This window comes from Apaloderma vittatum, unplaced genomic scaffold (assembly GCF_000703405.1).
Source record: "Apaloderma vittatum isolate BGI_N311 unplaced genomic scaffold, ASM70340v1 scaffold26515, whole genome shotgun sequence".
NCBI lineage: Eukaryota > Metazoa > Chordata > Aves > Trogoniformes > Trogonidae > Apaloderma > Apaloderma vittatum.
In genome coordinates this window covers 1-15,453 of record NW_009719310.1, presented here as the reverse complement: position 1 = coordinate 15,453, position 15,453 = coordinate 1, and the positions used below count along the sequence as shown (strand labels likewise).

The 15,453-nt window shown below is 40.2% G+C and overlaps 1 protein-coding gene across 1 annotated transcript; it reads left to right on the top strand.

Annotated features, from left to right (window-relative positions):
* The first annotated feature begins 3,341 nt into the window (after positions 1-3,341).
* LOC104268647 (regulating synaptic membrane exocytosis protein 1-like) lies at positions 3,342-12,031 on the top strand. Its single transcript, XM_009870596.1, has 5 exons — positions 3,342-3,483; positions 7,083-7,195; positions 9,897-9,998; positions 11,078-11,217; positions 11,563-12,031. Exons 1-5 carry the CDS (start codon positions 3,395-3,397, stop codon positions 11,779-11,781), a joined length of 663 nt encoding a protein of 220 aa, XP_009868898.1. The 5' UTR covers positions 3,342-3,394; the 3' UTR covers positions 11,782-12,031.
* The last annotated feature ends 3,422 nt before the right edge of the window (positions 12,032-15,453 follow it).

The window sequence follows — 15,453 nt, the reverse complement described above, 5'->3', positions numbered from 1 at the left end:
TTCCCATATTTCATTGTGTAGTCAAGGCAAGACTGGTAGCTGTACTCCAGGGTGACTTCACATTATTTCTAAAGGTGCCTTTAGAAATAACAACAGTTCCCAACTCAGCTGTATGCTAACCACATCCCTTCCTTGCAGAACTAAGTTTTGCAGAGAAGTTTACAGGAGTACACCAAGATAAGCTGTTCTCATTACTTTTTGTGCTATTAAGTGGATGAAAAAAATATACGAAAATCATAACTGGCCAACGTTAAAACTTCCAAAACCCGTGCAACTTGTGTTTCTGTTCTTCACCATGGGCAAAAGAAATTCCCTTTATGCCATAAAACTCTTGATGTGTTTTAGCATTCTGTCTTGGGCTACTTTTATGTTGTATTTCCAAATGTACCACAGAATATTAAGACTGAGGTTATCAAATGAAATATGCAGGAGGACTCTAGTTTTTCCAGGAAACATTGTGGATATTAGTAGCACTTACAAAAGGAGGCAAAAGAATTTTTTTAAAATCTTCAACCTCAAAAAATATGTTTATGAGAAAAAAAAGAATCATAGAATCATAGAATAGTTTCAACTGGAAGAGACCTTGAAGGTCATCGAGTCCAGCCTTTGTCCGAGACCTATTAACGCACTAAACTATGTCCGCCAATGAAATATCTAATCGTCTCACTTAGAAGTGAAATCCCACACAGTAAGACAGAGAGCAGTGACTTGAAAATGTTTGAAAAAAGACAATCTGGTATTTGCAACACAGCAAGAAAAGACTGGACTTTGCTTGGATTCATAATTGATGTTCTGTGCATTTAAAATCTGTGGAGCAAAGAAGTATGTTCAAGGAGCAATGTGGATGTTATCCATGATAATGCAAAATTGCTCCTTCAGAAAAACCCAACCACATGCTATTTTCAAACTAAAATATTCATTTCTGTAATTTAGTCAATGGGTATTTTTTACAGTGATTATTTCTATGACTTACTTCATTATGCTTTTCCAACAGCCTGGCTCTAATCCCTAGGATTCAGCACCCATCATCTTGTCCAGGTGGTCGAGAAAAACCTCTCTTTCCTATTTTGTGCCAAGGTCACAATGATCTTGGAGCTACCGTTAGTGTCTCATCACTCCCATTTCCTGAGCTGTGAATAGGCAACCCTGTTCAGCTGCCCAGATTTCATGCTCAACCCTATTATAGCCTCTCGGTGATGCTGCTGGATCTGGCAGGCTACAGAAAAGAAGGCAGGGGGTAAACCACATAGTCTCACTTGGTTTATAGGAGCAGATGGAAAGAGAGGCAGTTTCAGACAGGTCCCAGCAAGAGACAGAGGCACAAAACAATACGGGTTGCAAACGCGTAGCTACTGAAAATGTGAGAATCCTGCTTTGGTGCAGGGCTCTCCATGTGGGTTATACTTCCTAGGCTGCTTTTGGATTCATTTTTGATGATTAGGTTACCTTTTAGCATTGACGTGTTGGACACACAATCTATTTTTAAAGATAAATCTTAGGTCCAAATTGTAGTGTTTCCTTTTCCACATATGGAGTTACTGAAGTTCCAGCAAATACCTTTCACAGCCACCTGCATTAAGTACGAAGCCTGATCTGCCTGGTGTGCCTTCTCTAGCCTACTCTACCTCACGTTTAACAGCACTGAATAATGTATTTTCAACTGACCAAGGACTGGGAATTTGGATGAGTTGCAGCGGCCCGCAGCAAAACATCAGAGCTGTTGCTCTTCAGAAGGACTAAAGGATCAAGTAGCTGATTTCTTCTACTCAGAGGCATTTCTTTCTTTGCTTCTAGGTGGCCACAGATAAACAACCAGCAGGCTCAAGAGGAAAACCACAGCCCTTCTTGCTGTGGTGATGTCTTCTCTAAGCCCAGTACACGAAATCGTTCCTTTTTTTGCTTTTGCCATGTTTGCTGTCTCTCTGCTAGCTCCAAAGATATTACTATCATAACTCAGGGGAATGGGGAGCTGCTCTGTCACACAGTTTGTCCTTGCTCTCCACCAGCTCTGCAGACCCACAGGGCAAGGGCCACTCTATTCTCCACAGCACGTTTAAACACTCTGAGCCATCGGCAGGCCATGCGGGGGCCATAACTTTATGTGAAGAAAGGTCAAGATCTGTCAGCTTCAAACATCAACAATGTCCATGCGAAACGAAAAATTTTCAATTTGCAATTCGGTCTTCACAGCAGGTGGAGGTGGAAGAAACATTTACTTTTTCAGGTGCTTCCTTGAGCAAACTGTAAAAAAGGAGCACAAACTTTGCAGGGAGTGAATGAAAGAGCACTGAAATGAAGGGGCAAATGCAGGAGAACATTTTTGCATGCACTTCTGTGAAACTTTGTCAGATCTCTTACTTCTGAGAGAAGGTAGTGTTACCCACTGAATGACAGGCTGAACTAAATGTAAAAGAACCGGGCACTGACTTTGAAGTCAACACATGCTATCATGAAGAGACTCCGGTGGAAGTATTTAAAGATCTTTGAGAACAATTATCTGCATCTAGAAGCATAATTTCTGCCACACAACAGCAGAATTCATTGTAGATTGACCATTCAACCTTGAGCCCACAATCATCCCTATATAGGACCGGAAGCTTTCCTTGTTCAAGGGTAACATGAAACCTTCCAGGGGAAACTTGAATTTTAAAGAAAGTGTGATGGAAGCTTTTCCAAATGGATTACGTCTTTAAACAATTTTGCAAGATTTACATAACTCTGTAGCGTCCATTTACAACCCCAGACTGGGAAGTCCCTCATCTCCCACACAAATTATCCAAGAACTAATTCTGCTCAGGAAATGCTGAGATGAGAAGTTATGTAAGGTGCACTGGTTACTGTGAAGGATTTCTGTGGTTAAAAGTAAGATTTTGCTGAGTCAAAATGTATTATTATATTTTTGATACTAAGTGGTTTAGGACTTAATATTTTCCTGTGGAATTCATGAAGGATTTTTTTCCCCTCATTTTTTTCTGTGAGATTTATAACTTTTGTAGTCACCCAGCCTAACTAACAAGATGGCTAGAGACACTTTACCAAGTATCTGGTTAGCTACCACTATCACAGTCATCGTGCCAACATTCCAGCTGCATACAGGTTATTAATAAGACACCTAATTTCTAGCAGTTTGCCTGAAGATCTTCAGGTTACAGCCCTTTTAAAAAGAAGCCCTTGACAGTTTGCAACTGAACAAGAGAGATTCCTTCTTCAATCAGAACAGTCTTTTTGCATTATTAAATGGTAATGGTCAAGTCAAATCACTGCTGTTGGAGAAAAACTGCAAGGAAAGGCTTTGCTCTAAGTTGTCATTCTAACTATTGCTTCTTTTTCTCTGCTTTCAGAGGCCGGCAGCAAGAAGCTAAAGAGCACGATACAGAGAAGCACAGAGACAGGAATGGCAGCAGAGATGAGAAGTCGTATGGTTCGACAGCCAAGTCGGGAATCCACTGATGGCAGCATAAATAGTTATAGCTCCGAGGGCAAGTAAGTGGCATTAAAATCATCAGTAACGTAGGAGATGTTTCTTGACTTTGTAAGAAAATTTGGGATGTGAACAGAGGTTTCAGCTCTGGCTGAAGTGCATAGCTCTGTGTACAGATTTTTCCTCTTGAAATGTTTGCAAAGCTGAACTATTTCAGGCACGTAACACAAATTTCTTGAAAATTGTAATCGAGAGAGAACTTCTTAAGGATTTACGTTTTCACTGTAATCCAGGCATTTTGTTTGTCAAAAGACAACTAAATTCAGACCACATTATTCAAAACAAACCATAGGGGCACTTTTTCTTTGTGTTTTATTTGGATTAACTCAGAGTTAAACTTCAGATGTTGTATGTAAGTCCCTGTGATATGAAACTCTGTTCGGTAATGTTATATACAAAGAAAGTTTAGTTTGGATCTGGCCCAGGTCTCTCATTGAGAATTGTAAACCCAGCGTCCAGCTGCCCCACCAGCTCAAGTCAGGCAGACAACTGTGGGGAATGGGGCAGCTGTTCTCATTCACTGCTGAATGACTCAATATGTAGGAAAGGAGAACAAAGGCAGATCTGAAACAAAAATGTGCATGACTCCTCCAGCCTCTACCACATGTGCCAAAGCACAGTGGACACCAGGGACTTCTTAGGAGATGCCTCCCCACAAAAGGGGAAACTGGGAGAAGGCAAATGCATCCTATAGACCTGGAAAAAAATGAGAGATTGGGACTTCTTGGGCTTCATCTTTATATATGCTTACCGTCTTACCCCAATTGCTACTGCATGTTTTATAAGGCATAAAGAACCAGGGGCAGCCATGGTGGTGGCAGAGAGATGTGTAAAGGTGCAGTTTCTTCATCCGATCATGATCTCATAACCTTCGTGTTTTTTACAGCGAGAGTGCTGAGGTACTGGAACAGGTTTCCCAGAGAAGTTGTGGATGCCCCATCATTTGAAGTATTCAGGGTCAGGTTGGATGGGGCTTTGAGCAACTTGATCTAGAGAAAGATGTCCTTCCCCATGGTGGGGGTGTTGAAACTATTTGATCTTTAAGGTCCCTTCCAACCCAAACCAGTCTATGACTCTATGCTAATGCTAAGAACTGTAAGAGCCATGTGAGAAAACGGGTTCCATCATGCATAACTCAAAACCAAAGTAGATAAGCATCAGATGAATGAGCGACAAGAGTAAAATATACCAATATTTTGCCCAGTATGATTCTGTGATAGGGCATTACCTTCACCTTTTCAGCACTGCATCCTGCCATCCTCCATCCTCTCTCTATGCCAGAGTGGTGGCCTGTAAGGCACCAGTCACTCACCATGGTGACAAAAGGCCCAGTAAACTGGACCCTGCTAAGGAGGAGCTGAGTGAGCCTATTCTTCTGGTTAACAGTACGGGAGAGGTGAGAGCCCTACCCTGACGGTGAAGACCTCTTCAGGGGAACAGCCTAATCCTCTGCTCCACCCTCAGAGTATGTAAATGGATTTGGCAAGGCTGGGGCAGCCAAGGTCTGGATTTGGAGGTCACAGCAGACATCTAGAGGACAGAAACTACAAGACAGAGCCATAAATTGTTGACTTGAGAATTGCTGACTGAGGCAGTGAAGAGAGCAAACCTGGGAGGTAAATAGAGCACTTGCTTCTTATTAGGACATTGCAGGCTGAGTGTGCGTAGTGGGACTTAGCTTGAAAATTATTCTTTAGAACTAGGTCCATCTTCAGGGTAAGGTGAGCTATTATAAGCTGGTAGTCACAGTATTTGCATCTTATGTCTTGTTTCCTCCTCCTTACCCCCTGTGCCTGCTCCCCATCTCTTGCTGCTCCAGCATCAGTTATACCTCTGACAATTCTCCTGACCTCTCTCAGCGCTCTCATACAATGTAGATTTCTTCACATCTGACCACACTTGTCCTGGTTTTCTGATCCATACTTTTGGCACAAGGTCCCTAACTTTTCACTATGTTCAGGGTTTGATAGAGTTTCGAGCTCTTTTGGTTGATTCCTCATCCTCAGTATACCTCAACCATTTCCAGACTCCAAAACCGCTTCACCTTAGCCTTAAACACTGTCCCTGATCTCCACAACCCTACTCCAATCTTTGAAAAGAGTACAGAAACAGTAAGGCCAATGAAGTGAGAACACCACAAATACCTCATACGTGACTGAAGGGAAGCCCAGGAAAATCTTAAACCCAATATTTTTCTTTAAAAAAATGTATTTCTTAAAACTAAACTTCTGTGAAAAGCTTACCTTTTGGTAAATTTACCTTTTGGTAAATGAAAAGTGCTGTGCTGATGTTTTCTGGCCAGCTTTATTTACAGGCACTCCATAAGTTAATGTAGTCATAGGAAGAGCAGTTAATCCTGAAGAGAGGAATGGGCTTGCAAAGAGCTTTCAGTGTGAATTGAATGACTGGAGCTCATAAACCTGATCTATGGATGTTTTTATTAGGAAGTTCTGTTATTGCTTTCTTCTAGACTTGGTTCAATAGCTGTTCTTCTCTTCCTCGTAATTGTGATGAAGAAGGCAAAGCTGAGTCCTCACCATGGATCATTCTTTCTCTCTCTCAATCTCTCACCCCCTTTTGCTGTTGTTTTTTTTAAATTCTTTTGTTATTGTTTGCAGACTATATCTATTTAAATAAATAAAAAAGTGGAGATCCTGGAATAAAAGAAGGCAGCTTGGAAAAGCACATATCATAGAATCATAGAATATTTTGTGTGAAAAGGACCTTTAAAAGTGATCTAGTCCAACCTCCCTGCAGGGAACAGGATATCTTTAACTAGACCAGGCTACTCAGAGCCCTGTCCAACCTGATCTTGAACATTTCCATATATTACAATTCAGCTGGTGTCCCAATAGAAGGGTGAGAACCAACTGTAGATCCAGATGTATTTTGGCTAGGGAGTGGCTTTAGGTTTAGCTCTAATCAACACTAGTATTACCTGCCAGCTTACTCCCTCATTAAACACCTGCAGCAATCAGATTAATTTAGTGTACACATCTGTTTTCCCTGTTTTTTTCTAACTGATGTGGATGGGATTTGGGTGTATGTAAAGATATTAAATAGCATTACAAGGTAAATCAAGCATTCAGGAATGAAGGACAGCCTATTAAATTTCATAAGGCTTTTAGTATTTTCTCATACAAGGTCACTCTTCGTTTATTTACCTGTTAGTCTCTTCACTGCCTCAGAGAACTCCTTAGCAAGAGCTTGTTTATGGACTACTTTGAGTCCATGTGCAGAAATTCATTACACTTCTTTGGGGTCCATGGGAGACAGCTCGTTCCTGATGCTGCAGAACAATTTATGGTTGCACAGCCTGAGCTGCTTGCCTTGTATTAGGCATTGGAACGGGTTGCCCAGGGCACTAGTAGAATCACCAACCCTGGGGGTATTTAAGAAATGTGTTGATCTGATGCGTAGGCACCCGGTTTAGTGGTGACCTAGCAGTGCTAGGTCAATGGTTGGACTCGATGATCTAAAAGGTCTCTTCCAGACAAAGAGATTCTGTGATTCTGTATCAGTAGTACTTTTGAGGTAAAGGCTGTAGGACAATCAAAATTAGTTCTGTTCTTATGCTTAACCAGCTTTTATTTTGCTTCAGCTTAATATTTCCTGGAGTACGGCTGGGCGCTGACAGTCAGTTTAGTGATTTCCTCGACGGACTTGGACCTGCACAGTTAGTAGGCCGACAAACACTAGCAACCCCAGCCATGGGTAAGAATAATATGTTCTCCTCTGCTAAATGAATAATAAGCCAAGTAACTAATGCACACACTGACAGGCTACAACACTAAAAAGACTTTTGCAAAGTGACTTCCTTCATGAAACCTGAAGGTCTTATATGCAGTCCACCGGTATTGCTAGCACCCAAAACTGGGGCGAGAACCACTTTTTGCCCCATTTGAGGTGTTGACTAATCTTGTTTGCAATTTGAAGGATGGTTGCCCTTGACTTCCCACTCACTTTCAGGGCTTCTCCAAATGTAGCTCACTGCAAAATCTCAGCTGTTCAGAGTTTGTATTTACTGGCCACTGGTTATATTGGATGCAACAGTTTCTAGCCAAGCTCTGCATTTCTCCAAGCTTAGTTCATCTAACCCTAGACTGTGAAACTTCTACCCACATTTGCAATGTGCTGTTAAAGCCAGCATTTGTCATGAAAGGGACAAAAGTCCTTTTCTACAGCACCTGCCTGGGCTATCTGATCTTCTCTGTTTTCCAGACCAGTCTGTATTTCCTTATAATAGCAGTAGTTGTGCCTTGGCTATGAATAAAGTATAAGTGTGTAAGGTGTGCAACAGTGCAGTACTGTGTAAGTACCTTTGGAGAGGTTTGATTTTTTTTATTTTTTTTTTTTGCTTATGTATGAGCAATTCTTTGACATGCTTTAGGATCCTAAGTGAGGAGCCCTTGATCCAATACTTTAACCATACTTCTTCTGCCAGAAATTATACATGGCCAGTGCTTCAGTACAGCTGTTTTGGTAGAATCTGCTTCAGGAAGGGTTACTGAGCCGCTTCCAAAAAAGGATAAAGAAACAGAAATGAAAAATGCAGGAAAGTGTTCCCCTCCTAACTTATGCATGGAAGGAAACAGAAACTTTCTTGAAAATGTCTTGAGTACCCTCTAAAGCATGTGTTGCTGTATAAGTCCAAATGACTGCTACTAATGTGTTAATAAGCACCAAACTTGCTAAATTCATATTTTTATTATTATTTTGAAAGAGAAGTTATTTTGGGGATGATTTGCCCAACAAAAATCTAAGCGGCTCAATTGGTATAGATTTTTCCCATCTCTTTATTTTAATCTTGTTTTCTGACTAAATATTTTTCTGAACATTACTTAATATATTTATTTTCAGCTCTTAGAACTGCTTTGTTTCCTAAAGACTCAAGTTTTGCCCCCACCCCGAACAGCACTCAATCATTTTTTTTTTTAACAATTTTCACAAGACCTTCTATGTGGTATCCTTTCACTAGTGACTGTGAAAAAGTTTGTATTATTACTCCCCCTTCTGGTTCCCTTTCACATGTTTTACTTTGGATATGTGTTATGGAGATGTGCTCTTAAAAAGGCTTATTGGAATTTTCCTGTGAACTATTTCTAGTGCAACACAGAGCTCTACTTATTCAAGCAAAGTGACTGATAAAACAGTGTTCCCTGTGGCTCTGTCATACTTCAAGTACCAAGGTGTAAATACTGCTTGAATACACTGTTAGCGAAATATGTGAAAATCTCATGCCCAGTTAATTTCAAAATGCTGTCTTTCTAAATTTGCACCCCAAATTCTACAGTACAGGACTGTTCCTGACTGTGTTTTTTTAGACAGAGCTTACAGGTCAAATATATACACACTCGTGTTTCGTGGGTATATGTATAGTTCACTTATTTATTTGCAGAAGAGTCACATAGCTACTGTGCATTTTTTATTCTAAGTGGCCTGTTAGATTTCTACCTTGATGATTTCTACCTTCCACAATGAATGAAACCATAGAGCCCAAATGCTTGGAGCATTAGGGCATAGTTGTATTCCCTTGCATTTTATTGATCTAGATCAGAACAGTGCTTGGGTCTTGGACTAAGCAGTTCCCTTTTTCTGCCCAAAATGTCATTTGTCAGAACTCAGGCAGGGGAACAGGTTTGACTGTTTAGAAGCAAAAGCACCGTCTCATTTTAACATGTTGCATCATTTTATTCACACCAAAAATGGGTGTGGAATATTGATTAAAACGGGAAATCTGTCACCTCTGTACTTGTGGGAGACTTTTGCAGAGAAAAGACGTCTTTTGAGGTCCTGAGGGGCAGAGCATCATGTTCTGAAGCTGTGCTATGACTGCATGCCCCATCCGGTTGGTGTCTCTGCCTTACGCTGAGGATCCAGGCAGGCAATTGCAGTTAGAGAAGGAGGTTTTGACATGAACCTCTAGCAGCAATTCTCCTTCCTCCTTCATCAGACAAGAAGCATTCACACTGCCAGCTCCTGCATCTCAGCTTGGAGGCAGAAGCTACCAGCCCAGGAGGTTTCTGAACATGAGTTTGGGTTTTAGGCTCTCTGAGCATGGGACCACTGTCAGGGCAGTGCATGTCAATGGCTGACACATCTAGGTAGGAAGTCTCTAGATAATTCACTAGTGCAAAAGTGAAGGTGTGGTTGTTGTACCATAGTGTTGCTGTAAGTCTGCCTGCCTCCATGGATCAGAAATACCATATACCAAGAGAAGGCACCGTGGTCCCTGAGTATATATCTTAGTCCTGGTTTAAGGATGGAGAAATTAAAGGGATCAGGAGGAGAGGTGACAAGTACACTAACGCAGCAGACTAGTGGCAAACTGGTCTCCTTGTTTCTTATTCTTATACCCTGTCTCCCAGGCCACACTGCTTCTCTAAAATGCTGACTTCTTTCTTCTCCCTCTCAGGTGACATCCAGATTGGAATGGTGGATAAAAAGGGCCAGTTAGAAGTAGAAGTCATTAGAGCCCGTGGCCTCACACAAAAACCTGGCTCCAAATCTACCCCAGGTAAGAAAATACAGAAACCAAGAATATGAAATATTCTGATGAACTAAGGATTGGAGACTTACTGAGTTCCTCATTAGCTGTCACCATATTTGCATTTGTTTGGTTTGCTTTTTAACAAGGAATATGTGTGTGTCTATATCCTTGCTACCACTTCTTGCCACCTTGCATCTGCCAGTTTCATGCCACCTTTCAAGGAATGATTTTTCGCAATTCAGCATCTGTTCTGGAAGCAACATTTGCAGAGATGTTTCTTAGGCAAGTCATATATCTAGAAAGGCTTGGTCAATGTAGGTGAAGTTTTTTTGTGTTTGTTCCACATCCAAATGAGATGGAGAAGAGAGGAAAGTGGTTTGAACAAAAAGCTAAACAGACCTACATGCCAGTATCTTCTGTATGCAACAGTGCTTCAAGAAGACAGCAGGCTATGCTAGTGCCAGTGTCAGTAATTTGCATCATGAATGTGATTTAATATTGTATTGTTTATAAGGTAAGGACATTTTTTGAAGTTCTAGTTATTTATAGATATCTTTATCAGAGAAGATTTGTAATCACTGCCACAACCACTGCTTACCCTAACAACTGGAGCAGTTGTTTTAGATAACATTTTAGATAACGTTTTGCCAAAATGGTACTTTACAACCTCCTTAGGAGCTGAAAGAGCATGTAACGTCTATGTTACTGGAATGACTTAGTTTTAAATAAAACTTTCAATAAAACATCAAAGTATTTTGTTTTGAAGTATCTGTGACCCCTAAACTCACATAGATGCTCCAGAGTAGCTATCAGAGACAACTAATTCCTGGCAAAAGAAAGTGTTTTTAAAATGACAGGCATGAGACGTAATTGTTGTTAGTAACATCTTAGAGCATTGCATTCAAAATTTATTAAAATCAAATTGCTTTCTTATGGACTTTGTCATTTACTTTATGAATATAATTGTAGTCAAATTATACAGTGAAGACAACGTGTGTCCTTGTCTTTCCATTCAGCTTCCTTTTAAGGCATTTGTCCTCCAGCTCAGATGTGCAATGTAGCAGTTTCTAAGTCTAAACATAAAATTCATGATGTTCTGTTTGCAGCTCCGTACGTCAAAGTGTATTTATTGGAAAATGGAGCATGTATAGCTAAGAAGAAGACAAGAATTGCACGGAAGACCCTTGATCCTTTGTACCAACAGACACTGGTTTTTGAGGAGAGTCCACAGGGTAAAGTCCTTCAGGTCAGTTGCTTCTTAATCCCATTTTAGGCTATCATTTGCAGAAGCACTTGCATGTTTACTTAAGTTTAAGCAATATGCGTAAACTCATTCCAACTCACTCAGAATTTCATTTTATAAATACCAGCAAACACATCCTTGTGGCTTCAGACCTGCAAAATGTCTGGCTGTATTAAACATTTCTCTTTTGTTAACTCGCTCCTCTCCTGCCGTTAGGTTTTCCCACAAGAGGGAGCAATCATTCGCCTTTAAGAACAACATTTTCCTTATGCTACACGTAACAGGAGGTGCGAACATATAAGCATGGGTGTGGGGACAATGCTGAACCTGTATTTTATGTTCTTCCAGGTAATAGTTTGGGGAGACTATGGCCGAATGGACCACAAATGCTTCATGGGTGTTGCCCAAATCCTTCTGGAGGAACTGGATCTGTCCAGTGTGGTAATAGGCTGGTATAAATTATTTCCACCTTCATCACTAGTGGATCCAACCTTGACTCCCTTGACACGCAGGGCTTCCCAGTCATCTCTGGAAAGTTCCACTGGGCCTCCCTGCATTAGATCATAGTAGCAGGTGCTGTCTGATAAAAACATCACCCAGGATAACAGTTGGAACCAGATATTCACATGATCAAAAAACACTGTTGGAGAGAGACAATCACTTCTGTTTTCACTTGTAGTAGTTATCCAAAAATATGTCTGTCTGTCGAGAGATGGCTTAAATTGACAGAACAAAGGTATATCATATACAGCCAATCTGTTAGCGGCTGTCACCGATGCTTATATTGATCAAAAAAGAAAAATAATGAAAGAGAGAGAGAGACATTTAGATTCGACAAAAGTCAAAGATGACCCAAACTGGAAGCTCTCACTCTGTTAACAATGTTGTATTTTTCACATTCTGACAGAGCCCTTAAGCAGTGTTACCTTCCTGGTGTTTCAGCAGTTTTTCTGTACATGTCACTTCCACTAGTTTTTTGCCATGCGATCCTGCTAGTTTTGTAGAAGTCCTCACAGCGCTAACAGAGACCCTTCCTTTCTTTTTCTAAATCAAACAAAAAAGGGCTGAAGCTTATCTCTGTAAGCATCGTTCGAGTGTTCAACAGCCACAGTTAACGATTCCAGCAAGTTCAAATCGTTTCTCGGTTCTGGCACTTCCAAGTCTCTCACAGGGGAACCCAGAACAAATGACCAATCTAAGTTGTGTTCTTAAAAATAAATAATCATCACAGTGCCACTTTTTTCTTTGTAAAAAGCAGATATGTTTGCATTATATATAATAACTTTTATGTTTATGATGTTTTGCATGGGAGAATTTTGAAGAATTCTGCAACTAATGCTGGGGACTGGTATGAAGCAGCTTTAGTCTTAATTTTGACATTGAATATGTTACTGGTAATGCAATTTTCCTCCTAGAAATTGAGAGGAAATATTTACGTTTCTGTGTATAAATGTATATTTGACTTCCCAAAATGTTGACCAGGAATGGATTGAGCATATGACACTTTCAGCTGTACCCAGGCTTCTCTGATGTGTGTCGCTTCAGACGCACCTGTCTGCCCTGGATAGAGCATGGTATGAGTTGTTCAGTGTTTCACTGGAAATTCCAGTTGAAATATTCTGCACTTACTAATGTTTTTATCAAATTTTAGTTTACATTTCTTTGAGATTGATGCAAGCACAAGGCTTGATTTTTTAACGCGAGATATCTTACTTTTTGGAAAAAAAAAAAAAAGTCAAATTTCAATTTGCTTTTTATTCATTTGAGTTCTTCTTGGCCTTGAAATCCCTTGTGATATTCTGTAAATGTGCGAACAACTGCAGATTCTTGCAGGTGCATTGATATGTTTCCCTTCCTTTTACAGGCCATTCAATTTTGTGATCACACAAATAGAGCAGCATGACTTGGAACTGTTCAAAGCTGCATGCACGTTTTGTAAAAAGAGATGAAAAAGGTTATTTAATAATGTATGTTAGTTCCACATAGGCCAGCTTGTATGTTGCATGTACTTGTACAGTTTGCTCGTAATTACTATACTGAAGTAACCAAGAAACCTAAGCCATCCATTTTTCTTATAGACATTTTGCAGGTTTTAGCCAGGCTAGGACTGTGAGTCTGGTGCTAAATGTCTATAGATGGACTTTATTTTTTACCCTATGGAAAACGTGATGTAGTACGGACCAAATTCCTTCAATAACTATTTTGGTGTAGATTCCTACTGTGGGGCTGTAACACATGTAGAAACTGTGTACACACTAGGTTTTAATTCATAGACATACTGCCTGCACCAAGTGAACTATTTATTATTACTCAACACGTGGGAATTATTCTGCCCATCTTTCTGTAGGGCGCGGATTGGTTACTGCTCGACCTGCTGAGCAGGAAGAACTCAAGCATTGGTGCACTACTACTAGATCCTGTTCTGTCTTAGTGGCCAAAAAAACCCAACTAGTTATAATTCGATAGTATCTTTCTATTTTGACCACTTGTCTTAACACTCCCCTGTGCTTTTAATTGAACTTCCAACTCATGTTATGTAAACATGTTTAATAAAATTTCCTTTTCATGTCCAGTGTAGTAGTCGTGCTCTCTGTATGTTCTGAGGTTCATCTGTGATTCTGCTCACTGCAGGACTGTGTGAAATGTGTTAAGGAACAGTACAATGATAAGTAATGTCTGTGGTTCTTTTGATTGCTGTAATAGTGTATGTTGAAATCTGGGGCCACAAGCTGAGGCCTGCTGAAAGTCATGTTTGCTTGGCTTCCTTTTCACCGTCAAAGGAGCCAAATTGTGCTCTCATTCGTTGAAGCAGGTGACCTGAAGTCAAAAAAACCCCAAATTTAGCCAAATTACCATCTGGTGAAACCAAATCTGTTGGAGTTGAGAGATACTGTGACTGCTGGCACTGGGTCAGCAGGGCAGTGTGTGTTAGAGCCAGACACCGGCTCTCCCTTTGGTGTATGCTGAGCCTTTAAGACGTGAGGACAGTTCCTGATATTTTGCACTTTTTAAACCCAGAAATACGCCTTTGTGTTGTAATGCCATTACGGGCAATGCTTTATAGAAATTTACCCGAGAGCAGAATTTGGCGCTAAATTTTATTAGAGAAGTAACGTTTATGTGTTTTGTTTGATTTTCAGTTTTCCATGTCCCACAGATACCTGATCACAATTTAAAAATAACATAAAGACAATATTGCCTCACTTTGAACACTTTTGTTTATTACTTTATCTAACTGAATACATGGTTAAGCTACTGAAAAAAAAAGAATAATTAAACATGGTAAATCTCTGAAAAAAAGGCATGTTATATTTCTGCTTCTGTGTGGTGGGAGTGATCTGTTTAAATACAGAATTTGTTGTACTGTTGCAAAAAGCCCTCCATTTCACAAATCCCATGGCTTTGAATGTTTTGTCCAATACTAAGATATCTTCTCCTTTCTGATTCCGAGAAATAAAAAAAGTTCAGCATTTCTGATCTCCCCCTAGAGTACAGAAAATATGACAGCAAAAGAACACATTGAACTACTTCATTTATGGTGTTTTGATGAACGAGGATCACAAATGCAAAGACTTCAGGAATGAAGTAGTAGACTGTGCTAGGACAGATAAGTTGTGTGTTGGTCTCCTTTCCCAGGGACTGTTGCCTTTTAAAAACTCATTGCTGACTGTTGGGATTATAATACACAGATAAACCAGTTTTAGTTCCCTCCTGGTTTTCCCTTGAGAATGCGGTACTGCCTTATATGGCATAAAGAGCAAAGATACTAAACTTGTAATCCCCATCGTATAAGCAGATAGTTATTTTCCTTGTGATGAGTGCATGTTCTAAATTTTGTATTGAAACGCAAATTTAGTGTTGCTCTTTGTGGGCAGAGAAAAAGCTTTTGGCCTTGACCTTGGTGTTAGACAGACATCAGAACTGCTGTGAGTGGGTAGGACAAACCAGAGCTTCATGATCTCCTCCCTTCGTCATTCCCAGAGAAACGATATGTGTACTTTTGTTGTCTGTTTTCACTAAAAAATAACAGTCCCAAAAGTCAAGTTCAGGTCAGGTATTATATACTATACATACAAGAAAAGTTCAGAGTGCATCTTCGGTGGCTTTTCTCCATATTCCAAGACTTTACTTAAAGCCTGTGACTTATCCTCCGTGAAGGAGGGTGTTTGCTTCTCCTCCGTAGCCACTGTTCTATCGTCCACAGCCTGTTTAGAATCATAGAATCACAGAATCATAGAA